We start from the raw sequence: 24,802 nt of genomic DNA on the forward strand, positions 1-24,802 counted from the left end.
TTTATTGTAAGTTATAATTATATTGGATTCGATGTTTGAGATAGATTTGATGATTTGGGAGTTTATTTTCTTTGTTGGGTTGGGCAACTGGGCTGGATAGGATAGGAAAATCGGGCAGGGTACAAGTGTATAATTGGACTGTCTTTTGGGTAGCAATTGGAATGGGCTCGATTGGTCCAATCCAAAATGTGGGCTTTAGTGAGGAAACAAGGGCTTTTACTACCTAGTGAGTATTTAACTTTTTATCAAAGATATATTCACGTTTTAAATCCCTGATTTTTTGAAAACACCTTTTAAAAAAAAAACTAGTGTATAGTCTGAACGTTGCCTCAGGTTGCTACTTTTTTTAGTCATGCAACTACTATTAATTTTTTAAAAGACATTTAATAATTTGTAAGTGTTTTCAATACATTTGTGGTATAACATAAATTTGTATGCAAGATTATAACATAAGTAATAATTGTTTAGATGGTTAAACAATGGTGTTTCTTCTTAGAGGTTGAGTGTTCAAACCTCTTCATCCACATTTTTTTTTTTTTTTTAATTTAGTTGAGGCATCATATAGTGTTATCATTGGTTGCATGGGTGACATGGCGTATTAAGGAATGAAGTTGGTGACATGGCGTATTGAGGAATTGAGTATATTACGTGGCGCAATGAGTAGTCTACGTGACACATAGACGCTTTTAGAAACGCCTTTTAATAGATTAGTATAGATATTGTAATCAATTCTTAAAAAAAAAAAAAAAATTTGTTGCAAGTTAGTGACCATCTAGTGCAGGAAAGAGGAGTTGACCATTTACTCCATCATTGACCCGATCACATGCTAGTCATGTGACCTTAAATGAATATTATTCCCCAAACTTCCAGTTGTTTATTGCTGTGACGTAAATTTTGAGTATAATTAACATACTAAGTTGGTATTCGGGGCTTAAAAATTATCTCCACTTACAAGAATAGTTTTGTTGCGAGAAGTTGACATGAACAATCGAGATTTCAAGCTCATATCTTTTGGATTTTACAAGTAAGATAATAGTGCAGACATTATTAGCCACACTTCCATAGGCTACACTGATAACATATTAAAGTTGATATTTGAAGCTTAAAAATCATTTATTTCACATGTAAGAATAGTTTTGCAATGAGAGGCTGACGTGAACAGTCAAGATTTCAAGCTTAATCTTTGGGATTTACAAGAAAATAATGGTGTAGATAATATCAGCCACACTTCAATACTAGGCCACACTACATTCATTCAATTGGGACTGTTTGCAAATGGGTTTAACAGTATATGTGAGATTTACAATGCAAAAAACTCAGCCATTTAAAGCCATATAACTTCCGGAATAGAGAATTAAAGAAACATTTCCTATGTTTCAAACAAGTGCATTAAGTGATTATGCACTAAAAATCATCAAAAGAACTAAGTGGGCATTTTAGTGTGCAAATGGATAAATTTATTTATTTCTTATTTTGCAACTCTCCATCTTTAAACTTAGTTATAGACAAACCGATGCGCACAAGAAAGCAAAGGGAGTAAGTTGTTGCAAGTGCACTTACAACACTTGTATGCTAGAGTTGAAATATTGCTGATTAATTTAAAGACATTTTTTTTTTTTTTTTTTTTTTTTGAGGAATTTAAAGACATGCTTGGATACTAACATCCCAATACATGTATTTCTCATGTTCATAACAATGGCCACAAAGGCCCACAATACATGTATATATAAGACTAGGATAATAACACCCCAAATATTCTATCATATCTTTCCACAAGATATGTTTCCTAAAATATGCACAATAATATCACAATAATATTCTAACCATAATATCCTAGATACACTAGAATATCTCCAATATAGGGGGTAACTGATTAATGTATAATTAAGGTATGTCTTTTTTTAAAAAAAAAAAAAAAATGTTACATATAAGTCAAAATAAATACTGACTAAAATAAGAGTGAATGTAACTGTATAAGTAATTGGACGAAAGGATGAAGCGGTCCAAAGTTTGCCACTCACACTCAAGCTCATAGATCATAATTGATTCATCTGGGGTACGTGCGAGTATATTACGGTGTACCAAGTATTGTTGTATGAAGTTTAATACGTAGTACAGTATAGAGTAAATTAATTTGACATATTTTTATAGAGTACTCCCTCTATTTTTTAAGGTACTCCATTGATCTCTATTATCAATAGACAATGAAGTACTTGTATACTACCTCCGATCCAATTTACTCGCAACAAAGGAATATTTTATGACTCACAAATAATACCCCTTTGTTGCGAGTAAATTGGACCGGAGGTAGTATTATACTTGTAACAATTAAATATTAATAATCTATTACAATAATTGAGATGATTTTCATAAGCATCCACAAGAGTAAAAGACTATAATATTTCTTATGCAATGTACGGTATAATTTACAAATATTATGGGTCAGGAATCAAGATAGTACAAGTAATGAGGTCCTGCTTGGTAGGGTGTAAAACGTTTTTAGATGAAAATAACTTTTCATGAATACCTTTTATATTGGAAAAGTCATTTTTATGAAGGTTTTTCGTTGTTTAGTTGAACTGAAAATCAATTGTTTCAATTGTTAGAGAAAATGTTCTCCTTCCACTTGTGATGAAAAATGTTTTCCTTCTAAAAAGGGGGGGGGGATGTTTTTAATAAGGTGGAAGATGATTTTCAGGGAAAATGTTTTACGTCTTACCAAACGGAGTGGTGTAAAAATTCCCAATGGAGCATGTACTTGAAGGGACTCAGGGAGTACTCTTTATTGTATTGTATTTTTAGTATTAACTTTGACCAAAGTTTTTATTTATGTAATGTATTGTATTAAAAAAAAAAAAAACTAATCTAATCATCAAATATGTTGTTGATTACATGATACAGTAGTAAAAGTTTTATAAAATATATCAACTTAAAAGTATTTTTTACTAATATAAATTAAATATATATCAAATTAAACTAGTGCATTATTACGTTTATTGAGTTTGATTGGTACAATTATTTTAAAAAGAGGAAAATACATACGGTCTATAGTTCTATACTTTATATATGTCATGCATTTATTACCAAGCTAAGGTCTAATAAAAAAACTGCACCTTCTAAGTGTTCCAACCTTTGAAGTTTCTTTAAGTTGGGGGTACAATCTCTATTACACTGTAATTTGAGGGCGAGTTGAGGAACCTTTAACCTTAGTACTCCTCACTTTAATAGTGTCAAACCCATGTGGTGGCTAGCTAGGTTCAGTCCAACTTATTTAAAAATTAAGGTGTGGCTAACACGCGTTAGAGTTAACCATGCCTGAGAAGCTCTTTTGGTTTGACCTTATATTGTACATACAATATTAGTGACGTAAAACATGTAAACAAATAATTTTTGGGTATAAATCCCCACACTATTCATAATACATATAATATATATATATATATATATATATATATATATATATATATATATATATATATATATATATACACTACCTCCGTTTCATAAAACTGCAACAAACTGGGATTTACGGTTCCCAAGACAAAATTTGATAAATATAGATTAACAAAAGTAAGGGTAGGTTATTAAGGGTTAATAAAAAAGTGGGATAATTTTATTAAGCCACCCACCAACAACCAAAACCTCGATCTGCCCCCACCAAGCCACCCACCAAAGTGCCCACCCTAGCACCGCCAACACCCACATTCTCCACTAGTAACATCACATTTGACACATCCGACCACCCTACCACCGCCAACACGACCACCGCATGACCACCTTCGACACATTCTCCAACAACATGACCACCGCAGGACCACCTTCGACACGTTCGACCACCCCCACACCACCACAAGATCCGAACCATGCCCAAAACCCACCCTACCCAACTCACAACCACCAAAAACACACCGTCTAACCACCTTCTCACGCACCACCACAAGATCCGAAACCACCAAAATCCCACCACGTTCTCACGCACTACCACCAAGATCCGAAACCCCCACACACCATAACCACCAAAAACCCCACCCCACCTAAGTCGCAGCCACCAAAAACCCCAACCCACCTAATTACCCTGATCCGAATTGAAACCCCATGACCATTTTCACTTAGGCTGAATTTGAAGGAGGACCGGCGACTTAGATAAGGGAAGCAAGTCTGATCCGAAACCCCATCACAATTATCGCTTAGATATGAATTTCAAGGAGGACTGATGACTTTGATAAGGGAAGCAAGAAGCCAGCGACTTTGATCCGGGGAGGAGAAAGTGCCGGTGAGTGTCATGAGTAACGAGCGGCGAGTGTCACGAGTAAGGGGCGGCGACTGTCACGAGTAAGAGGTGACGCTGGATCTGAGTGGTGGTGGTGGACTGTGTTTCTGGTGGTTGAGAATCTTGAGAGGGATGAGAGAGAAAGAGTGTTGCTGGTGGTTGAGAGGGAGGAGAGAGAAAAGTTGGTGATGCTGGTGGTGGATGTGGGCTATGAGGGAGGAGAGAGAATATGGGTTAGGGTTTAATTATGAATAAATTAATTTAAGTTAATAAGTTAATAGGTGGTTTAATTTATTGAAGTTAAGTAAGAGTATGTTGGTAAATTCATACAAAATTTTTTTACTATATTAGGTAAGTTTTTTTTTGTTGCATATAATGTGTAGTTTCCGTTTTGGAAAATTGTTGCAGATTTTATGAAACGGAGGTAGTATATATATTAAAAAGAGGCAATTAACATTAATGAGGGCAAAAAAGTAATTATAGAGTGTATAATTGTCCAAAAACTATTACTTTCTCCGTTTTCTTTTATTTGCAACACTTCCCTAAAAAGGAAATGGCACAATACTTGCAACACACTTTAAAAGGAAAGTTACTTTAGGGAAAAACTATACTATGTCCCTTATTTAAAGCAAACGGCCTACTAAATTACACTCCTAACAACCACTCATCCCATTTTAAAGTTTATTATATCATATAAACCCCATATTTCTTAATTACCGCGCTAAATGATATGTTGTATCTAAAAGAAAACGGAGGAAGTATATTAATAAGAGTTATATCAAACTTTTTAAAATCTAGGGAAGATAATCAGATCAAATTTGATTAGATAAGATCTTGTTTATTTATTTGTGTTGATTTACCATTGAATATCTTTATTATTTCATAATTTTAATTATCTTTTTTTGGAAATTTCATTGAAAAATATATATTAATATGAATCGAATAACAAACATCTTGTTTGATGATTTTTATTTTATGTTACCAAATTAGTGTACAAATTAGATTAAAGTTTGATCAAATTTGAAAATTAGATTAGATTAGATTAGATCATGTAAACTGAACATATATATAGTCATATCGAATCAGGCAATTTGAGAGTTATGGTCTGATTAAGGTCCTTCTCCTTACCTTTAAAAAAATTGTCATGTATTTATCACAAGTGATAAATAAATCTTAATTCACCACCACCCCTTCTTGGCCCTCTCAATGGTATTTATATTACAAAGAATTTCATATTTTCTCCAAACGCATTTAATCAGTCTCTCTTCTAAATACTTCGAGTGGATGAGTAGAACTTCATTCATCCTCAATATCTAATAGTAAATCATATTAGTCTCCCTCTTTGCTACGTTCAACTTCGATTTCTTCATCGTTGGTTAGCCTTAATTCTCTCGTTCTTATTTATTCATTGCTTAATAGTTGCTTGTTTTTTCTTTCTTAAAAAATAAAAAGAAAGAAGCTTACTTGTTTTTTTCGGGTCTAAAGCTTTTTTTTGTAGAAAGAAGCTTTTTTTTGTACAAAGTTACAAACTATACAAGGAGTTTAATTGTCTAACTAACCAAGCTTTGGGACTCTGAAAGTGTTTAAAAGATTTATTTTGTCATTTCTTTTTTTTTTTTTTTTTTTTTCCTTTTTTCTTTTTTCTTTTTTCCTTTTTCCGACAAAGTGTTTTTGTCATTTTGGTTACACAAATTTACATATAGTAAATATGAAATCTTGGAAGTTCATCTAAGATTTATTGTAAAAGAATTAGTTTTGGTGGGAAAGTAACTTATAATATTCAATGCATCGTGTAAACAATACATTTTTTAACTATAAAGTAAATCACAAATGCTTTGAAATATCCCATTCTTTGCATTTCTGCTATCGCCTAAGTTATTAACAGTCACTCCACATCACATTACTCCCTCTATTTTTCAAATTGGTATATTTTGACCGGTGAATTATTAAAAAAAAATAAGCGGAATGCACGTGGAGGAATAGATATAATAATAGTTTTTAAAAAAAAAAAAGTAGAAAACCATGCATGTTACAAGAAAAGTGTGTCAAAAATGGAAATCTAACGACAAAAAAAATAATTGTCGATTGATTTAGTTCATACATTAATCAACAGTTGACGTATTTGACAACAAAAATACGTACTTTTAAAAAAATAGAGTGAATATTATACTTGAATATGGCTTAAACTTTTTGATTGCATGCAGGAAAATGGACATGGACCTAGTTCCAACCTTGTTGAACAATTCTGACCCTCAGTTTTACCAACCTGAAACAATGGAAGATGTAGTATCTTTTGAAAAACAACTAGCTGATGTACTACTCGGTGATGACTTCTCTTATCCTCTATCTGTCGAGACTCGAGAGCAACACTACCTTTTTACCTCACTGGGACATTGGTTACGACCTCCTCGACCAAATCATTACGACGCCGCCTTCTTGCGGAAGCCACAACTACGACAACAACAACAAGGTCAACAACAACAACAGCAACAAGAATGATAATGAAAGTGTGGAAACGTTGGAAGGCTCTGGTGTGGTCGAAGAGCCGAGGCGGTCGAAGAAGCGTAAGGAGGAGACCGAGAAGCAAGCAGTGAGTAGTGGAGGTAGGCCGAAGAGGAAAAGACAACCAACCCAAGTTTATGATCACATCTTGGCTGAGAGGAAACGACGGGAAGTTCTTAGCCATATGTTCATTTCACTCTCATCCATGATTCCTGGCCTTAAAAAGGTACTCTACTACTCTACAGTCTTTATCACTTTTTAAGTTTGATTTGTCTCCACTCAATTTGCATTTAATAATTTAACTCTTTTTAAGTTTGTTTTGTCTCTCCTTAATTGGGAATTAATAATTTAGTAGGAAAGATACTACTTTAGCCATTAATTTATTATTAATTAATAATTATATGATATTATGAAAGTACATATATTTTACTTAATTAACTAAATATTGTACGATGTCTCACATATCAAATAAAAAAAAACAACATATTGTACGATGATATATATATTTTTTTAACGAGTTATCCCGAATAAAAACAACAGAAGCTAAGATGGAGTAATTATATTCAATTCTAGCATTAGTTAAAATGTGTCTTTGTGTATTAGTATTTTACTAAGTAAATTGCATGTGTAAATCTTTAGGAGATAGGAAGGTCATGTTTATTCAGAAAAAATACAAGTTCATCTTGATGATAAACAAAATTTGTTTATCTAATGGCATTTTCGTGAATAAATCAGCAAAAAATCTCAGTCAGCACGGCATTCTCGTAAATACGTTAACATTTGTGGGACCCGCATATTAATAAAAGTTGTTAACTTACTTACAAAAATGTCATGCTGAGTGGAGTGAATTGTTGATATATTTACAAAAATGTCATTAGATAAACAAATTTTGTTTATCACGAAGATAAATGGGGGCTCACTCGTTCGCTTAGTTTGGTACGAAATTTAGCCATCAGTTAGCCCACTTGTATGGTGTACTATTGTACAATTTTATGAATTTATGCAATCACATTTGTATATTTTCGATTTTTAAAAAATCTTTTACCAATGCGTGGTCCTAACTCCAAAATACAAGGGATGCCTTGGGCCTTAGCTTGTTAACTTGAGTATTGTTATATTTATACTGTACTTATTTGAGTACTGAAATTTAAAATTTTGTATAGTATTGAAAATTACTCCCTTTATTTTTAAATACTTGCTCCATTTCTCCATGTACGGAGTTTTAGGAGAAATTGGAGAAAGTAATAAAATATGGAGGTAGTGGGGTTGGTAAAAGAATAAGAATTGTAAAAAGCAAAAAGTAGAGGAGAGAATTGAAAAGATAAATATGAAATTAATAAAATATGATTTATGTTGGGTCCACTAGTTTAGAGAAATGAATTAATTATTGTAAAAGCTTTCCAAATAAGGAAATGGAGCAAGTATTTAAATACGGCCGCAGAAAGTGGAGCAAGTATTTAAAAACGCAGGGAGTCACACAGTTGATAAAGTACAGTACACATGAAAAGTCTAAAATAAATAAAACACAATATAAATAAATTTACTAGTGTAAGCATAACTAAAAGATTATTGAACTTAAAGTAGCTAAAATAAAAGTGGGATAATCTATAAAATATGTTTGCAATTTGTATAGCCTTTCTAAAAATTTATTATTAGAAATTAACAGTAATTATATATTAAGTGTAACAGTATATTTATTTTGATGGACAGATGGATAAAACAACGATATTAGGAGATGCAATCAAACACATGAAACAACTTCAAGAGAAAGTAAAAGAGCTGGAAGTGGCTGCTGCTCAACTTAATACTACCAAGTCAATGGTGGTGGTTAAGAAATATAAGTTGCCAATGAATGATGGCAATGACGACGATAATGATGACAATGGTTGTTCCTTTACTCTTGTCGACGACAACATTGGTGCTAGCGGTGGCAGTGGTGGCTCCGATGCCAATGATGGTAGTGACAACAACAACAACAATAATAATAATAATGCAGATAATAAGAATTCAGTTCTAGATATCGAAGTTAAGATATCGGATAATACCCTTCTCTTAAAAGTTTACTGTGAAAAACGTAAAGGGATTATATCCGAGTTGATTGCAGTAGTGGACAGGCATGGTTTGAGCATTACTAACTGCGGTGTCATACCATTTCAAAACTTGACCCTAGACATTACCATTGTTGCACAGGTAATTCATTCCTCGCTCGATCTTTCTTATCTTACTACCTGATTTTTTTTTTTTATTTTTTTCTTCTAATTGCTATGTTATAAATGAATTGATAAAAAAAAAAAAAAAAAATCATGTTAAATTAGCATTTATGTACAAGTAAAATGCAAAACAATCAAGCAAGTCCTGGTGTGTTTATTTGTTTGTTTTTTTTTATTTACTTTAACAAAGTTAATTAGATAATTAATTATGTTTTCTTTCAAAAAAGATAATTAATTATGTTTACACAAAAAAAAAGTAATTAATTATGTGCATGGAAAAATTTTTGCTAGTGGCATTTTAATCAAGTCCACATGCCACATGGTACTCTCTAAAGTGTTTCAAATCAAGTATACATGCCGCGTGGTACTCTCCCGACTTTCTTTATTGGTTATTATTCCATGTTATTACACATCCTATCAATTTAAAAAAGCATAGAAACATAATTTATATAAGGTTCAAACTCTTGATCTCAAGGTTAATTAGTAGGATTCGTTTTTTTTTAAAAAAAAAAGGCTAATTAGTGGGAAGCTAACCATTAAACTATGTCTTAACATGTGTCTTTAATAGCAAAAAAAAGAAAAAAAAACAAAAACTATTGTAACACATGCTTGTAATACATGTAATAATTATTGTTCGGACTTAAAAACTAGTTACAGTACATAATAAAGCTTTGTTTGATTACCTACTTTGATGCAGATGGAAGAGGGCTTTAACAACAATGTGAAAGGTTTAGTCAGAAGTGTTCGGTCTGCCCTAGGGTCGATTGCATCAGAATGAAGATCGTGATTCATAATTAAGCTGTTCGTCCTTTAGTATCCAGAGATGGGCCTACATACCCAGGTCATGGCCCGCGTTAAGCCCATATGTACTTTGTGTTAAATTGTTGTCTTTGTTAAACAAAAAGTAATTATTGAGTTGGTTTCATGGATCCCGGAAGTCAAGCATTGAATGTAGACCATGAATCATAACTTAGCACTTGTTCATCTATCTAAGTATTGCCTTCGGAATAAGACCTAGAAGAAATAAAGCACGTTTTCATTCTTGTACGTATGCACTCCAAGTTATATGGACTCTCTTTGTTTGTGATTAAAATGGACCCTATATATTTGTCTCAAAAAAACAAAAAAAAAAAAAAGGGACATTGAATATTGCAAATCTGCAAGGAGCCAAGGACCCAAGAGTAAAGAGGTGTAGCATCATATTGGCTATTTGCCCATGTCATTTTCGTAAAATTTACTCCGGTTAAAGTTTTTTGCCTTTTCCTTGACTAGAATCTATGTATTGGTTATGATTCTTTGTACGGAGTATGAATTTTTTTCCGGTAATTTGATTTTTTAATTAAATTATAATATATATATTTTCATGTACGATCTTCATGGATTATTTAAATTTATAATGACCGACCTTTGTTATGGCTGATATAGAATCTATTGATTCTCAAAGCTCTATACTGTAAATTACTAGTCAATGCTTTTATTTATCTTCCTTCAATCCTCTGATTAATTTCAACTGTAAGTACAATCTATCTTCCCTTGGATCGCTACAACTTCATTTTCTCCAATGATCCAATGTTGGAATTGAATAGGTTAGAAATTTACTTAATTATTTTTCAGTGAAACAATTTTCCTTTAAAAAATCTAGGTTGCATATTGAGCCATTGTGAACAAATTTGAATCAAGTGGGCCGGTTAGAAGTTCGACCCGCCCTTTGGATGGACCATAATTCTCGGTCCAATAGATGACAAAATGCCATTTATAGTTTCTTGATTCAAAACGGTTTTACTTTACGTTTAATTTTCAAGCACAACATTTTGGTTTTGCTTTTTAAAATGTTTATTACTTCGTTTTTCAGAATATTGACCTATTTCATCTGAAAACACTTGTCAAAACATTAATCTAATTAATACGGAGTAATAGAGTACCATTTATCGTTAATATGAAAGTATTTATTAAAAAAAAATTGATATTAAAATTAGGAGATTTTCACTTTTACTATCACTCAAACACCCCTATTTCACTTTTGCTACCCATTTAAAGTTTTACTTTATTTTGCTACCACCTAAAATCACATTATTTAAATTTCATTGCCACTAAGATTCAATAAAAAAAAAAATGAGATAAACCATGTTATGTGGAAGAATGTATGTTGCCAACAAATACAAATGGAAGGAATAATAATTAAGGTCCCAAATGATGTTCACTCACAAGAATATACTATATTTTTGTTTAATGTAAAATGTGTTACTATATTTTATTTTTTGAAAGGAGACACATAACTCGAAAGATGTCATCATAAGGGCACACAACGTTTCAGAAATAGTGAAAAAAGTCAAACTGTAAGTATTAAAACACGAAGGGAGTATACATTACCCCTATTCATATAATCCGTTAAAAAAAAGGGAGTTTCAGTCACTCTCTTAAAATCGGGTCGGGCTAGTCTAGCTTTGATCACCTCTAGCCAAAGAACATAAAGTCTTTACAAAAAGAACATGCATGTTCTTTTTCCTAATTACTAAGGTTTTTTTTTTTTTTTTTTTTTTTTTTTTTTCTTTTCGTAAAGAACATATATATAGTTCAAACTCAAAGAACATAATAATCAAACTTAAAGAACATATTATGCTCGCGTTCTTTATAAATATTTATATTGTTCTTTTTTTTTTGTCCATATTCTTTTAAATCTACCTAATGTTCTTTCCGGGTTCACCATGCGTGGTGCACCAACCACACATTACATTGAAGGTGATTGAACAAGAACGAACACATACAATCTGCAAGACTGCAAGTACTTTAACACTTTGTAAAGTAAAATAAAATATTTTTATTTTGGTCAAAATAAAAAAATTAATAAAACGCCTAAGTCACACTCACGCAGTCGGGCTCACATCATAAATTCATTCATCTATTATTTATTTATATTGTATAGAGCGTAATAACTGCGTATGGTACCAATTTTTCGATCTTGTACTATATGAAGTTTAATTCACGGTCTATATTGGTCATGCAATTTTCACACGTGCTAGATCTTTACTTCAATAATTATCTCGTTTAACTACGTGTATCAATAGATGATTACTTGTAGTACTCCCTTCATCCTCAATATTTGATACTCGTAATCAATTAGCCTCAGCTCCCTCATTGCTAGCCTAGTTTGCTACGGATTAGTTCAATTTATTCATCATTCGATAGCTTTTGGCCCTGTTTAGTAGTAAGCTTATTGGGGGTATATTAGCTTATTTGACTAACTTTAGCTGATTGACTAGTCAAACAAGCTAATACAAGTGTTTGTTAGTAAGCTTATTGAAAGAGTTTATTCCACTAAATAAGCTCTTTTTGAAAAAGCTCCTAAAATTAGCTTATTCATTAATTATTGTGAAATGACACTTATAACCTCATTTAATTAAAAATCCCATCTAAACTACCTACCCCACAATTAGCTTATTGGTCATTTCACATACTCAATCACCTTTAAGCTATCAGCTATTTACCAAACACTTTTATATAATCAGTTAATACAATAAGTTAGTCAAATCAGTTAATAAAATCAGCTAGTCAAAATCAGCTTTAGCTTTCAGCTTTCTTCCAAACAGGGCCTTTATCTTATACCAAAATAAGAATTAAGTCTAAAAGTACAATAGTTAGGTAAACTAGTACGAAAAATTTGATACTAGCTAGTTGGTACAGTACGTGCAAAGTATTTACAATTACGCTACATAATTAAATTTTATTATTTCGTACGTACTTCTATTTGTAAAGATGGAAGAGGGCTTTAACAACAATGTGTTTTGATCGAATTCTTCGCTCTGCCTTCTAAATCCAATCGACTAGTCCCCAAAACCAAGCATCGAATGGAGATCGTGATTCATAGCTCTGCACTTGTTCAACTTTGGGCCAAAAGGCTAGCTTGGTTTACCCTTATGTATTCAAAATATTGTAATTAAAATATAATGGAGTATAAATTATGTATTATAAGAAAATTATGTATTTGTGTGATGATAAATCTAGCAAAATCCCACTAGCTATGTTTTGAATTATATCCTTATCCCAAATATTAGATTCCATCAATTTTAAAATGTTCAAAGATTCTAAACAGCAAATAGTACAATCAATTAAAAAAGGGATTGAAGGAGTATTAAATGGTATTTGGGGCTTAATAATCATTTAATTGCACTTACAAGAAAGGTATTGCAATGGGAAGTCGACATGAATGATCGATCGAGAATTTAATCTCATATATTTAGAATTAATAAGAAGGATATAGATGAATAGGTCAGCTAGCTAATTTTAAATAAACGCTCACAGCCTCACAGAGTCACAACTACACTACAATAGTTCAATAATTGGAAATAACAGCAAATGTGTTAAACAGTGTATGTACGATCTACAATGCAATACGCTCAACCACTTGAAAACCATATTAGTATTTTTTATTTCAAAAAGAGACACAACTCTTAATGATGATGTAGATTCACAATAAATTATTCGTTTGGGTGTTAGCACTACTCAAACTTTTTATTGAAAAGAAACACACAAAGAAAGACACAGCTCAAATGATGTCAACTTTTAACATAATGTCAAAAGGTTTCATGATGTCAAACTTCCAAATTTCAGGCAATAGGTGATAAGAAATGGGTGAGAGTACTAGAGTAGTTAGCACTTAGCATTGGAGATTTAATTTGAGAGTGAGAAAACCACTTTTAATGCGTTTGTTATTATCCCCGACATGGCATTACCGCATTACACAAGCGTCAGTTATAATTATACCCTACAATCATTCAATTGCAAAATATAAAGTAAATTAGTATCTTTAAGAAATCTGAATTCTAGTATTTTAGCCAATTGATGATAAGAAATGGGTGGGAGTAATTAACAATGGAGATTTGATTGTTTGAAACCAATTTAATGCGTTTGTTTTTTACCCTAGTAGAAAGTGGTCCAAAGTTTTAATTTGTGGGTAGAGACTAGCACAAAGTAAAAATCAGGTCCTCTCAACTATTGATAGGATCAAGACCTTCTACTTCTCTTTATCCTCTTAACCACATAACTATAAACTCAATTTAAATGTGGGCTGAATGTTATACTCAAATTATTGAAACACGTCTGCATACCACGTATACGAACGCAAATTTGGGGTAGACCATGGTCCAGTTATCTCTACTTGGTCCAGATCTTATTTGGGGTAGACCATGGTCCAGTTATCTCTACCTGGTCCAGATCTAAAACGACACTTTTTACAAATATCCCTCTAATAATGGGCAGATTGGGTCAGGATCGGGTCGGGTCGATTGCAGGTTGGTCAAAGAGGGTTCACAATTTATAAGGTCAATAACGGGTCGGGCCAATGTGGGTCGCATGTTAATAATGGGTGGACCAACAGAATATCAATTAAAATAAATATTGAACAAAGTCATTTTTAAGTATATACGTTTGCCTCTCATTACTTTATTATACATACAACTTTAATTTGTGCACTCTTACAACTTTACTGCATTTCCACATACATTCCTGATTCCTTAACACTTAAACATTGGCTTCACTCTTTTGTGTGTTTTGCTTTCGTGCCTTTAAGCTTATTCTGCCTACTTCACACAAATGCAATCAAATTAAGACTATGGTTATAAGTAATTGGGATGGATTTGAACTTTAGAGATTATCACAACAAAAATGTTCAAGCGAAATTTTAGTAAGTGGTCATAAGTAAATTAAGAGAACGTATGGTAATAAATTTGTATGTAAGTATTTGTTGGAGACAGCGGAAGTATAATGAGTGATTAGATCAGATTAATAAGAAATATTTATATACTATATGAGAAATGAGTAGAGCTGCTGCACCTACTTATATATATATATTTTTGAAATGAAATAATGTTGAAGAATATGTTTTCTTTTATTATATTCTCTTAGATTGAAAATGATATCAAATACAGTTAATATAGGAAAAACTCATCCTAAATAAATAGTGGTAGAAAATTTAGGAGCATTATAGTTAGGTTTTACTATTTTATTACTAGTTTTTCTTAATTTTACTTATCTTAATATAGTTTATACATTGCACAATTAGCTTTTATCTCACAGTATTTGAGGAGGGACTAGCGTTAGTGAGCGTTACCATTAATATGATGATGACATGAAATCTAAATCAAAGTCACTCATCTATTTACTATGAGTAGTACTCCTTTCGTAATTTAACAAAAGGAGTATTTTAATTTTTATGACAATATTATGTACCCTTCTTGCAATCCCTATGGTATACAATGAGAACTAAATTATACCAGATTACCAGTAGGAAGTAAAAAAATCAAAGATATTTATGAGAAAGAATGTAAAAAAATCACCAATCAACGAACATTTCTTGTAAAATCGTCGCCAAGTCACACTCAATGACTCAAGGTCAGACAAATATGGTCTATCTTTGTCATGCGCTGCATTCATCCTCAACGGTTACATCTTTGTTTCACAGTTACCTCACTTAGCCCTATCCCTAGTATATATACTCTGTATATGTTATGGAGTAGTACGTACTATTCCTCTAAACTTTAATTAATAAGTCACTCATTTATTTACTAAGAGAAGTACGTACTCCCTTTGTCTGCAATTTATTACATAGCCAACTAATCTTCTCGTTGCTACATTCAATTTCAATTTCTTTATTAGTGCGTGGTTAGTCTTAATTTTATTGTTCTTATTTTACTTAATTTGTTTTATCGGTTTTAAAGTGTTTTTAGAACGAATAAGGTAAAATTTCATATTGAAAAGTGTGTAGATTAAAAAAAAAAAAAACGTGTTTTGTATTAAGTTGGCGCATAAGGGGTTAATTAATTTTTTTTTGAAACCAAGGGGTTAATTAATCATTATTTTTAATATGTATATGTAATATTTTGATTTTATAGAGTTATTTTATATTCGTTGGCTTTATTTAGCTAACAATTTGTCGTTCTTTCCAACTTGTTTGGAAACAGAAGAGTAAAATCTTTGCCTAAAATACTAGTCTTATTAATAAGGATTTTTCCTAACCGAGCTTTGAATGTGTATACAAGAATTTGCCGTTTTTATTTTTTATTTTATTTTATTTTTTGTATTATAATTATTGTAAATTAGAATGCTTAAATTCATTACAAATTCTTAAATGGACCCGGTTCACACTAATTTATTGTGGACCACTAACATTAGAGAAACAATAGTTGTTTTATTAATAAAAAAAAATGTCACTATAATAAAATGAAGGTCACTATGTTGAAAATAAAAGTCATTTTGGTAATATATAGGCTATAAGAGTTTAAATTTTTTAATAAAATATTTTATAAGGTCAATATAAATAATAAAGGTCGCTATGTTCAAATTAGGGTCATAACGTCATACTTCAAGTTCACAATAGTATTAAACATTATACAACTTTTAATAAAGGTTACTATGTTAAAAATAAGGTTACTATGTTAAAAATAAGGGTCACTATGTTCAATATAATATCAGTTGCGTGTGTTTAAACCTTGGGTCCACAATAATATTATTGTGGACCAGGTCCACACAAGTATTTCTGTAAATTCATAAGTTAAACAAATTTATGTAATAAATAGTGGAAGTTCATGTAAGATTTATTAACAAAAGAAAAACTTTAGCTTTTATGTTTAAGAAGTTTACATCAACGTGTAAGAAGTAGATCATACATGCACAAAATATCATATTTAAGGCCATCCAATCCCCGAATAATGACAATTTCTAATGTACTTCATAATAGCGATTGTTAAATGCAATTAACCCTTTTATTTTTATTTTTTTTTTAATTAGTTCGTTTAAAGAGCTCCATATTAAATGAGATAAAATCATATAAAATCAACTATGTAACAAATGCTTTGAAATTTCAATTCATTAAACATGTATCTCCCACTCTCTATAATTTCAATTCATTAAACATGTATCTCCCACTCTCTATAATTTCAATTCATTACTTTGTATTACTTTGCACATTACTTCCTCCAATTTTTTTAAGTATTATATTATGACTGTCATATATTATATTGTGACTGTCACACATATTTAGAAGATTTTCACTGAATAAATTACAGGTTCCGGTTAGATAGATGCAAATATATAAAGTAGATATAGTAGTACACCAAAAATTGGAGGTGTATACAACACGTACTTAAAAAAGAAACGGATGGAGGGAGTTTTCACAATTTTATTACGTTATTGACATATATGAACTCTTTGCATGCAGGAAAATGGACATGGACATGGACCTAGTTCCTACCTTAATCAACTATTCTCACCCTCAATTTTACCAAACGGAAACAATGGAAGAAGCTGCAGCTTTTGATGAACAACAACTAGCTGATGTACTATTCAGTGATGACTTCTCTTATCCTCTCTCTGTCGAGAACGAGAACGACACCTTTAATCCTCAATGGGCCGATATTGCTTACGACCTCTTCGACCAAATCATTACGCCACCACCTTCCTATATTTCCAACGGAAACCACAACAACAACAACAACAACAACAACGACAACAACAACAACAATGATGATGATGATGATGAAAATGTCCAAAATTTGTTAGGCGACTCTGGTGTCGTCCAAAAGCCCAGACGGTCCAACAAGAAGCATAAGGGAGAAGAGAGTGGAAAGCAAGCCGAGAGTGGATCCGGAGGTAGGCCGAGGAGGAAAAGGCAAGCAACCCAAGTGTATGATCACATCTTGGCTGAGAGGAAGCGACGGGAAGTTCTTAGCCATATGTTCATTACACTCTCAACCATGATTCCTGGTCTTAAAAAGGTACTCTCTATGTCCTTTAATTTTACGTTTGTTTTAACCCTAGCTTAGATTTGTTGTTTATGTTGATATATACTCACTTTTTTAATTGTTACAATTTGATCAAAATTATATATATGCAAAATTTAACCATTAATCTCTCTAATTATGTATTAATAATAAAATGATATTACTAATGTACAAATTGTAGCTATTCCAACAACATATATACGAAGTATATCCTATATATTAAACATACATTGACACTTTTTTTTTTTTTTTTTTAAACGTACTATCAAAAGAGTCTAGTAAAACTATTATAGTATATGGTGATAAAAGTCAAATTATTATACTTAAGACAAAGGGAGTAGTTAATTGAGTTTGTGGCTGGGTTAGTGTTTTACATAGTACTAAGTAAATTGCATGTGTTTAAGTAACTTTAAAAGATAGCTGGGTCATGTTTATTCACTTAATTAGCTATTTACTATGTAAAAATTAAAGTATCTGCAATTTTATCAATTAGTTTTGTTAGTACGCCATCTAAGGGTATGTTCTCATCATACGATTATTTTCAGTTCAATTCAGCTCTAATAAGTTCAGTTCAGTTCAGCTCTAATAAGTTTAGTTCAGTTCAGTTCAGCTCCTAATTTCCTTCTCTTATAAAATATTCATTTAAATTCAGTTCAGCTCTAATAAGTTTAGTTCAGTTCAGTCAATGAGAACAGGCCCTAAATACTGTTTAGTGCAGGATATACCTTGGCTTGTTAACTTGATTAATTGAGTATCATCATATTGCACCATTATTTGAGTATCAAAATAAATATAGAAAATTAGCAATTCAAACAATTATTAACAAAAATCATATTAACTATTATAAAGTGTAAATGTGTAATAGTATGTATATATGATGCAGATGGATAAAACAACGATCTTAGGAGATGCAATCAAACACATGAAGGTGCTTCAAGAGAAAGTAAAAGAACTTGAAGTGGCTGCTGCTCAACATAATACTACCAAGTCAATGGTGGTGGTTAAGAAATATAAGTTGCCAATGAATGACGACGATGAAGACAACGATAATGATGATGGTTCTTCCTCCATTCTTGTCGACGTCATTAGCGCTAGTGGCCGCGGTGGTGGCAATGATGATGGTAGTAACAATAATAAAGCAGATTATAATCTTATTAAGAATTCACTTCCAGAAATCGAAATTAAGATGGTGGTTAATACCCTTCTCTTAAAAGTCTTTTGTGAAAATCGTAAAGGGATTTTGTCCGAGTTAATGGCAGTGGTGGACATGCATTATTTGAGCATTACTAACTATGGTGTCATACCATTTGAGAGGTGCACCCTAGACATTACCATTGTTGCACAGGTAATTAATTCCCCTTTCTTATATTACCACCTGCTGATTAATTTTTTTTCGTTTACATTCTCAAAATAAAAGGAAATAATAACATTTTTTTTAAGTTAAATTAGGCCTGGTTTAGTTCACCTTATATCTGATTTGATCTGTTATGGTCTGATCTGATCCGAACTTATTGTTTGATTTGACCAAACTTTGACTTTAAGTGTTAGATAATATGTAAGGATAAAATATATCAAGTGAGATTTTATTAAATTCGTAATAATGTGTATTTTTATTAATATGTAATTTCACAATTTTTTCATTGCGAAATTAAAGATATTCACTACTAGAAAACACCTTATTTCTGACGGAATCCCTCCGACGGACCTTAATTTCCGTCGGAAAGTTTGAAATTTACGACGGAAATGTGTGCCTCGTAATATTTCGTCGTAAAATAGATCTTACGACGGAAAATTCCTCGCAAATTTTCCGACGGATTTAAATTTCCTCGCAAAAATTAAATTGCGACGGAATTTTCCGTCGAAAATTGGTTTCGGACGGAAATTTCCGTCGCAATTTAAATTTTACGGGGTGAGGGGGAGGGGGTTTTACGGGGTGAGGGGAAGGGAGGGTAGGGGTTTCATGGGTGGGGGAAGGGAGGGGGAGGGTGGGGAGTGGAGGTCGGGGGGTGGGGGGAGTTTCCGGGCTGGGTGAGGGTATTTTCGGGGGTGGGGGCTGGAGGAAAGGGTGGGGATGGGGTGGTTTAGGTGGGGAACTGGTGGTTTGTGGGGTGGGGGTAATTTTTTTTTTTTTTTAATTTCTGATTTTTAATTTATTTTAATTTTTGCTTTATTTTTAACTAATGGACCAGCCACCGCCACTGACCCCTGAGGTTTCTCTGCCACCGCCACCGCCCGTTTCCCTTCTACCACCACCGCTTGGCTGCCGACGGTAAGTGAATTGTGGTTTTTATTAATTTTTGTTTTTTTTTAAACACTAACCTTTACCTGTTTTGGGTTGACAGGCGCCACAACCACCACCTTTGGGTTGACGACCACAACCTCCGGCCACTGTGCGTAGGTGGTAAGTTTTGTGGTTGTTTTCTGTTTTTTTTTTGTTTTTTTTAATTTTTTATTTTTTAAAACACTTTAATTAATTGAATCTCACATTACACACTCTAAATTATATGTCAATTAAATTTATTTGTTATAAGTGTGGATTTTTTTGGTGTAATTGTCAATAAAAAGGGTAGATCTAGAGTTTAATGACATTATAAAACTTAAAATTCTTAGTTTAGTTGATGAATGACATGTTAGTGAAATATATAAATTTAATTGTATATAGAAATATGTTAGTTTATTTTATTTGGTTAAAAATAGGCATTAGTTTTGTTTATTTTGAATAAAAATATTAACTTAGTTAAATTAAGTTTAATTATACATGTTAATTTATAATGTTAACATTTTTGTTAGTTTAGTTTAGTTTATTTTAATTATGTATGTTAGGTTATTTGGTTAAAAATAGACATTAGTTTTGTTTATTATGAAAAAAAATGTTAACTTAGTTAAATTAAGTTTGATATATGTTAATTTATAATGTTAACATTTTTTGTTAGTTAAGTTTACTTTGGAAAAAATAATATGTTAGTTTAGTAAATAGCTTGTTTAATTATGTATGTTAGTTTATTTGGTTTATAATAAGCATTAGTTTAGTTTACTTTGATAAAAAAATATTAATTGCCATTTTGTTTATTTTAGTTAATTAAACGAGAATAACATATTATTTGCATTCCCATGACACTTTGATGGGTAATGAATATTCAACACATTTTGTGACTAATGTGATTATACATTTGCGTGAGTTGTGTAGAAGTTGTAATCATGAAACGAACTGAACGAAGCTGGATGTATGAAAGGAAAGTTGGACAATCTGTTAATCCGGCCTTTGTGAAAGGGGTAGATGAATTCCTTAAATACGTGGAAGATCATCCCGAAAGTAGCAACCCCAATGAAGTTAGGTGTCCATGTTTTAAATGTAAGAACAAAAAGCTTTGGGACACGGAAACGGTTAAACTTCATTTGTACCGGAACGGTTTTGTTCCTAATTACTATGAGTGGATGTGTCATGGGGAAGGGTTTCCAGGAGTTCCTGAACGACAAGTAAATGAATATCGTGAAATGGTCTTCGATACTTTTGGTCATAATGAAGATGAAGACCGAGGGCATTCGGAAGAGGCGAGTGTTTCTGCAGAGGAGGAGCCTAATGCACAAGCTAAGCATTTTCTGGATTTGTTGAAGAATTCCGAACAACCATTATACGAAGGGAGTTTAATGTCTGTGTTAGAGATGGCTGCTAGAATTACTAGTCTTAAGTGTGAGTATAATTTGCCCCACAGATGTGTTGACGGGTTTGATTCTTTGGTGAATGAAGCGATTCCTGACAACAACCATATGGCAGACACATTCTATGAGGTGAAAAAGATTGTGAAGGGGTTGGAGTTGCCTCATGAAAAGATTCATGCATGCCCGAAAGGATGTATGCTGTTTTGGAAGGATGATATGCTGTTAACCACATGTAGGGTGTGTGGTAGCGATCGATACAAGAAGACTTCTAAAGGTAGCTTAGTGCCTCTGAATGTTCTATTTTATTTCCCGATCACACCCAGGTTGCAAAGGCTCTATGCAACCAAGAAAGTTTCGGAGGAAATGACATGGCATTCGAACAATCCTCGGGTTCAAGGCACGATGGCGCACCCTAGTGATACTGAAGCTTGGAAGCATCTTGATAGTTGCTTTCCAGATTTTGCCAATGAGCCTCGTAATGTTCGACTTGGCTTGTGTACAGATGGTTTTGCTCCTCATGGTAAGTTTGGGGGACAGTATTCTTGTTGGCCTGTCATTTTGACCCCTTATAACTTGCCTCCCTCGATGTGTATGAAAAGGCAATTCATGTTCCTTTCGTTGCTCGTTCCCGGTCCTAAAAACCCTAAGGGCAACTTGGATGTGTATATGCAACCGCTGGTAGAAGAGTTGAAACAATTATGGGAAGTTGGGGCAAACACATATGACATTTCGAGGAAACAAAATTTCACACTTCGAGCAGCGATCCTTTGGACCATTAGTGACTTCCCGGCTTATGGCATGTTGTCTGGTTGGACTACAGCTGGTAAGAAGGCTTGTCCTTATTGCATGGAGAAAAGCAAAGCATTTTGGCTTGACCATGGAGGAAAAGTTTCATGGTTTGATTGTCATCGCCAATTCCTTCCAGTAGATCACCCTTTTCGAAAGAGTAAAACTGCATTTTGTAAAAACAAAGTCGAGAAAGGTTCACCACCACATATCATGTCTGGAGAGGAACTGTGGGAATGTGTTAAAGACCTTCCAAGGGCAGTAGATGGGCCTGAAGCACTGAAACTTCTCAAAAAAGCCAAAAAAGGGTGGTTCAAGCAAAGCACGCTCTGGGACCTTCCTTATTGGAAGCATTTGCTCTTCCGTCACAACTTAGATGTCATGCACATTGAAAAGAACTTCTTTGATCAGTTAATTCACATTATCATGGATGTCAAAAAGCATACATGTGACACGCCATCTGCCCGAAATGACATTGCCAAATACTGTAAACGACCACAACTCCATCTTCAGGAGGATGACAGGGGAAAAGAGTTCATGCCAAAAGCCCCATTCGCCCTTGACAAGGCTCAGAGAAAAGTGTTGTGTGAGTGGGTTAAACAGTTGCGGTTTCCTGATGGATACGCCTCCAATTTGAGCAGATGCGTAGATTTGCAAGCATGTAAGCTTCATGGAATGAAGAGCCACGACTGTCATGTGTTCATGGAGAGGTTGTTGCCCACCGCCTTGAGGGAATTGCTCCCTATCCATATTTGGAATGCGATTACAGAGATCAGTCTATTCTTCCGCGATTTGTGTTGCTACACAATCACAGTTAGTGACATGGAGCGGTTGGAGAAAAACATCGCTGAAATCCTTTGTAAGCTTGAGAAGGTTTTCCCCCCTGCTTTCTTTAACTCCATGGAGCATTTACCTATTCATTTGCCATATGAAGGCAAGTTATGTGGTCCTGTTCAATATAGATGGATGCATCCCTTCGAAAGGTAATTTCAACACCCTTTCACATCCTCTTTCTTAAAAACCATTCATTGTCATGACTTGTTCAATGTAATTGCAGGTTCTTGAATCACTTGAAACGAAAAATTGGGAACAAGGCTCGGGTTGAAGGTTCCATATGCAATGCTTATCTCTCTGAAGAGATAGCAAACTTCTGCTCAAATTACTTTCAAGCGTCGGTCGACACAAAAACACGAGATCTCGGTCGTAATGTGAATGTAGATGTTGATAGCAATATGGACAACGCAGATTTACCAGAGTTGTTCTCGGTGGACAGTGGTCGTGTCTCAACTGAGGGTAAAACTCGGTATTTAGATGACTAGGAACTCGAGTGTGCTCATTTGTTCGTGTTAAGAAACAGTGGTGTTCTTGGCGAATACGAAAGGTATACGTTTTAAGGAATGAATTGAATTCAAAGTTCTAAACAATTAAAATGGTTGAACTACTAATTTATCTTGGTTCATTTATGAAATAGGAAGTTTGAGGACTACATTCTTAGTACTCGACCTTACCTGCGTAGAGAAGAAGTCATGGAGAAATGTGAATCTCAATTCTCTGATTGGTTTCATCACAAGGTGATAGAAACTTTCTAGCTTTTATGTAAAAATGAATTATAGATGTTGAAATTTTATCGATTTGATGTATTGTGACATGTGTAGGTGGTTGAAGAAAAACCAAATCCGGATGTCTTGCAAGCATTGTCCATGCGCCCTTTCAAGCGTGTTCGAACATGGAAGCAGATTTTTGTGGGTGGATTTAAATTCCATACACATTCCCATGGCAAACACAAGTCTACCATGAATTATGGTGTGTGTGTGTGTGTCTAGTGAGGACGGTGGAGAGTACTTTGGGATTCTAGATGACATCATTGAACTAGTCTACACTGGCCCGGAAAAACAGTACAAGACTATTCTGTTTAAGTGTAGTTGGATGGATTGTGGTAGGGGTATGAACATACATGAACAATACAAGCTAGTGGAAGTAAATCATACTAAAAAAAATACCCCAAGTATGATCCCTTTGTGTTATCTTATCAAGTGACCCAAGTGTACTACGCATCCTACCCTAGCCTAAAACGGGATCGAGTTCAATGGTGGGCTGTGTTTAAAACACAAGAAGGGTCAGTCGTTGATGCTCCGGTGGATCTTGAGTTTTTGCAGGCACCGTCCCCACAAGTACATGCTACGCTTTGTCCACCAAATGACATTCCTGACTATGACCTTGAAGATGAAGATGATGATGTCGGCCTAATTATCTCAAGCGATGAGGATGACGAATCTAGTGTTGACTCTAGTGACAGTGACGAGGTGATGACATCGATGTGTTTTTAGATGATAGTAGTGATGAATCCACTAGTGATAATAGTGTTGAAAGTGATAATAGTGTTGAAAGTACTAATTAGGACAATTTGTTTGTTATTGTAAAATCAATATGAGATTATGAAACTCTATGTATTTTGTGTCATATAACATTGCTCTATTTTGTATTATGTCTATTACATAACACTACATTGCATTATATGTATTATAACGCAGTATACTTCTAATTATTGTTATTTGCATAATATCATGTATTCGTTACTAACAATTATTATCTCAGGTGGT

General features: G+C 33.2%; 3 protein-coding genes across 4 annotated transcripts in view; 2 read left to right on the forward strand and 1 right to left on the reverse strand.

Annotated features, from left to right (window-relative positions):
* Positions 1-20,274, reverse strand: part of LOC145614265 (uncharacterized) — a 99,200-nt gene extending 78,926 nt beyond the window's left edge. The window contains exon 1 of one of the 2 annotated variants that reach the window (XM_081669286.1): positions 20,263-20,274. The gene's annotated coding sequence lies outside the window, so the exon portion shown is untranslated. The remainder of the gene's footprint in view (positions 1-20,262) is intronic. The other variant, XM_081669287.1, reaches the window with a different exon arrangement.
* On the forward strand, positions 5,507-9,816 carry LOC145615172 (transcription factor bHLH19-like). Its single transcript, XM_081670240.1, has 4 exons — positions 5,507-5,645; positions 6,475-6,998; positions 8,483-8,962; positions 9,680-9,816. Exons 2-4 carry the CDS (start codon positions 6,582-6,584, stop codon positions 9,758-9,760), a joined length of 978 nt encoding a protein of 325 aa, XP_081526366.1. The 5' UTR covers positions 5,507-5,645; positions 6,475-6,581; the 3' UTR covers positions 9,761-9,816.
* On the forward strand, positions 16,837-19,487 carry LOC145615508 (uncharacterized). Its single transcript, XM_081670584.1, has 3 exons — positions 16,837-16,891; positions 17,195-17,750; positions 18,640-19,487. Coding segments are annotated over exons 1-3 (1,089 nt in total). The 5' UTR covers positions 16,837-16,889; the 3' UTR covers positions 19,171-19,487.
* Positions 20,275-24,802: the final 4,528 nt, after the last annotated feature.

The sequence above is a fragment of the Chenopodium album genome, chromosome 25 (genome assembly GCF_948465745.1).
Source record: "Chenopodium album chromosome 25, dcCheAlbu1.1, whole genome shotgun sequence".
In the NCBI taxonomy this organism is placed as follows: Eukaryota; Viridiplantae; Streptophyta; class Magnoliopsida; order Caryophyllales; family Amaranthaceae; genus Chenopodium; species Chenopodium album.

Coding starts and splice junctions, on each gene's coding strand:
- LOC145615172 (XM_081670240.1), top strand. CDS start 6,582: ATGTACTACTCGGTGATGACTTCTCTTATCCTCTATCTGTCGAGACTC. Junction 6,999..8,482: donor TGATTCCTGGCCTTAAAAAG/GTACTCTACTAC, acceptor TTTGATGGACAG/ATGGATAAAACAACGATATT. Junction 8,963..9,679: donor ACATTACCATTGTTGCACAG/GTAATTCATTCC, acceptor ACTTTGATGCAG/ATGGAAGAGGGCTTTAACAA.
- LOC145615508 (XM_081670584.1), top strand. Junction 17,751..18,639: donor TGATTCCTGGTCTTAAAAAG/GTACTCTCTATG, acceptor TATATGATGCAG/ATGGATAAAACAACGATCTT.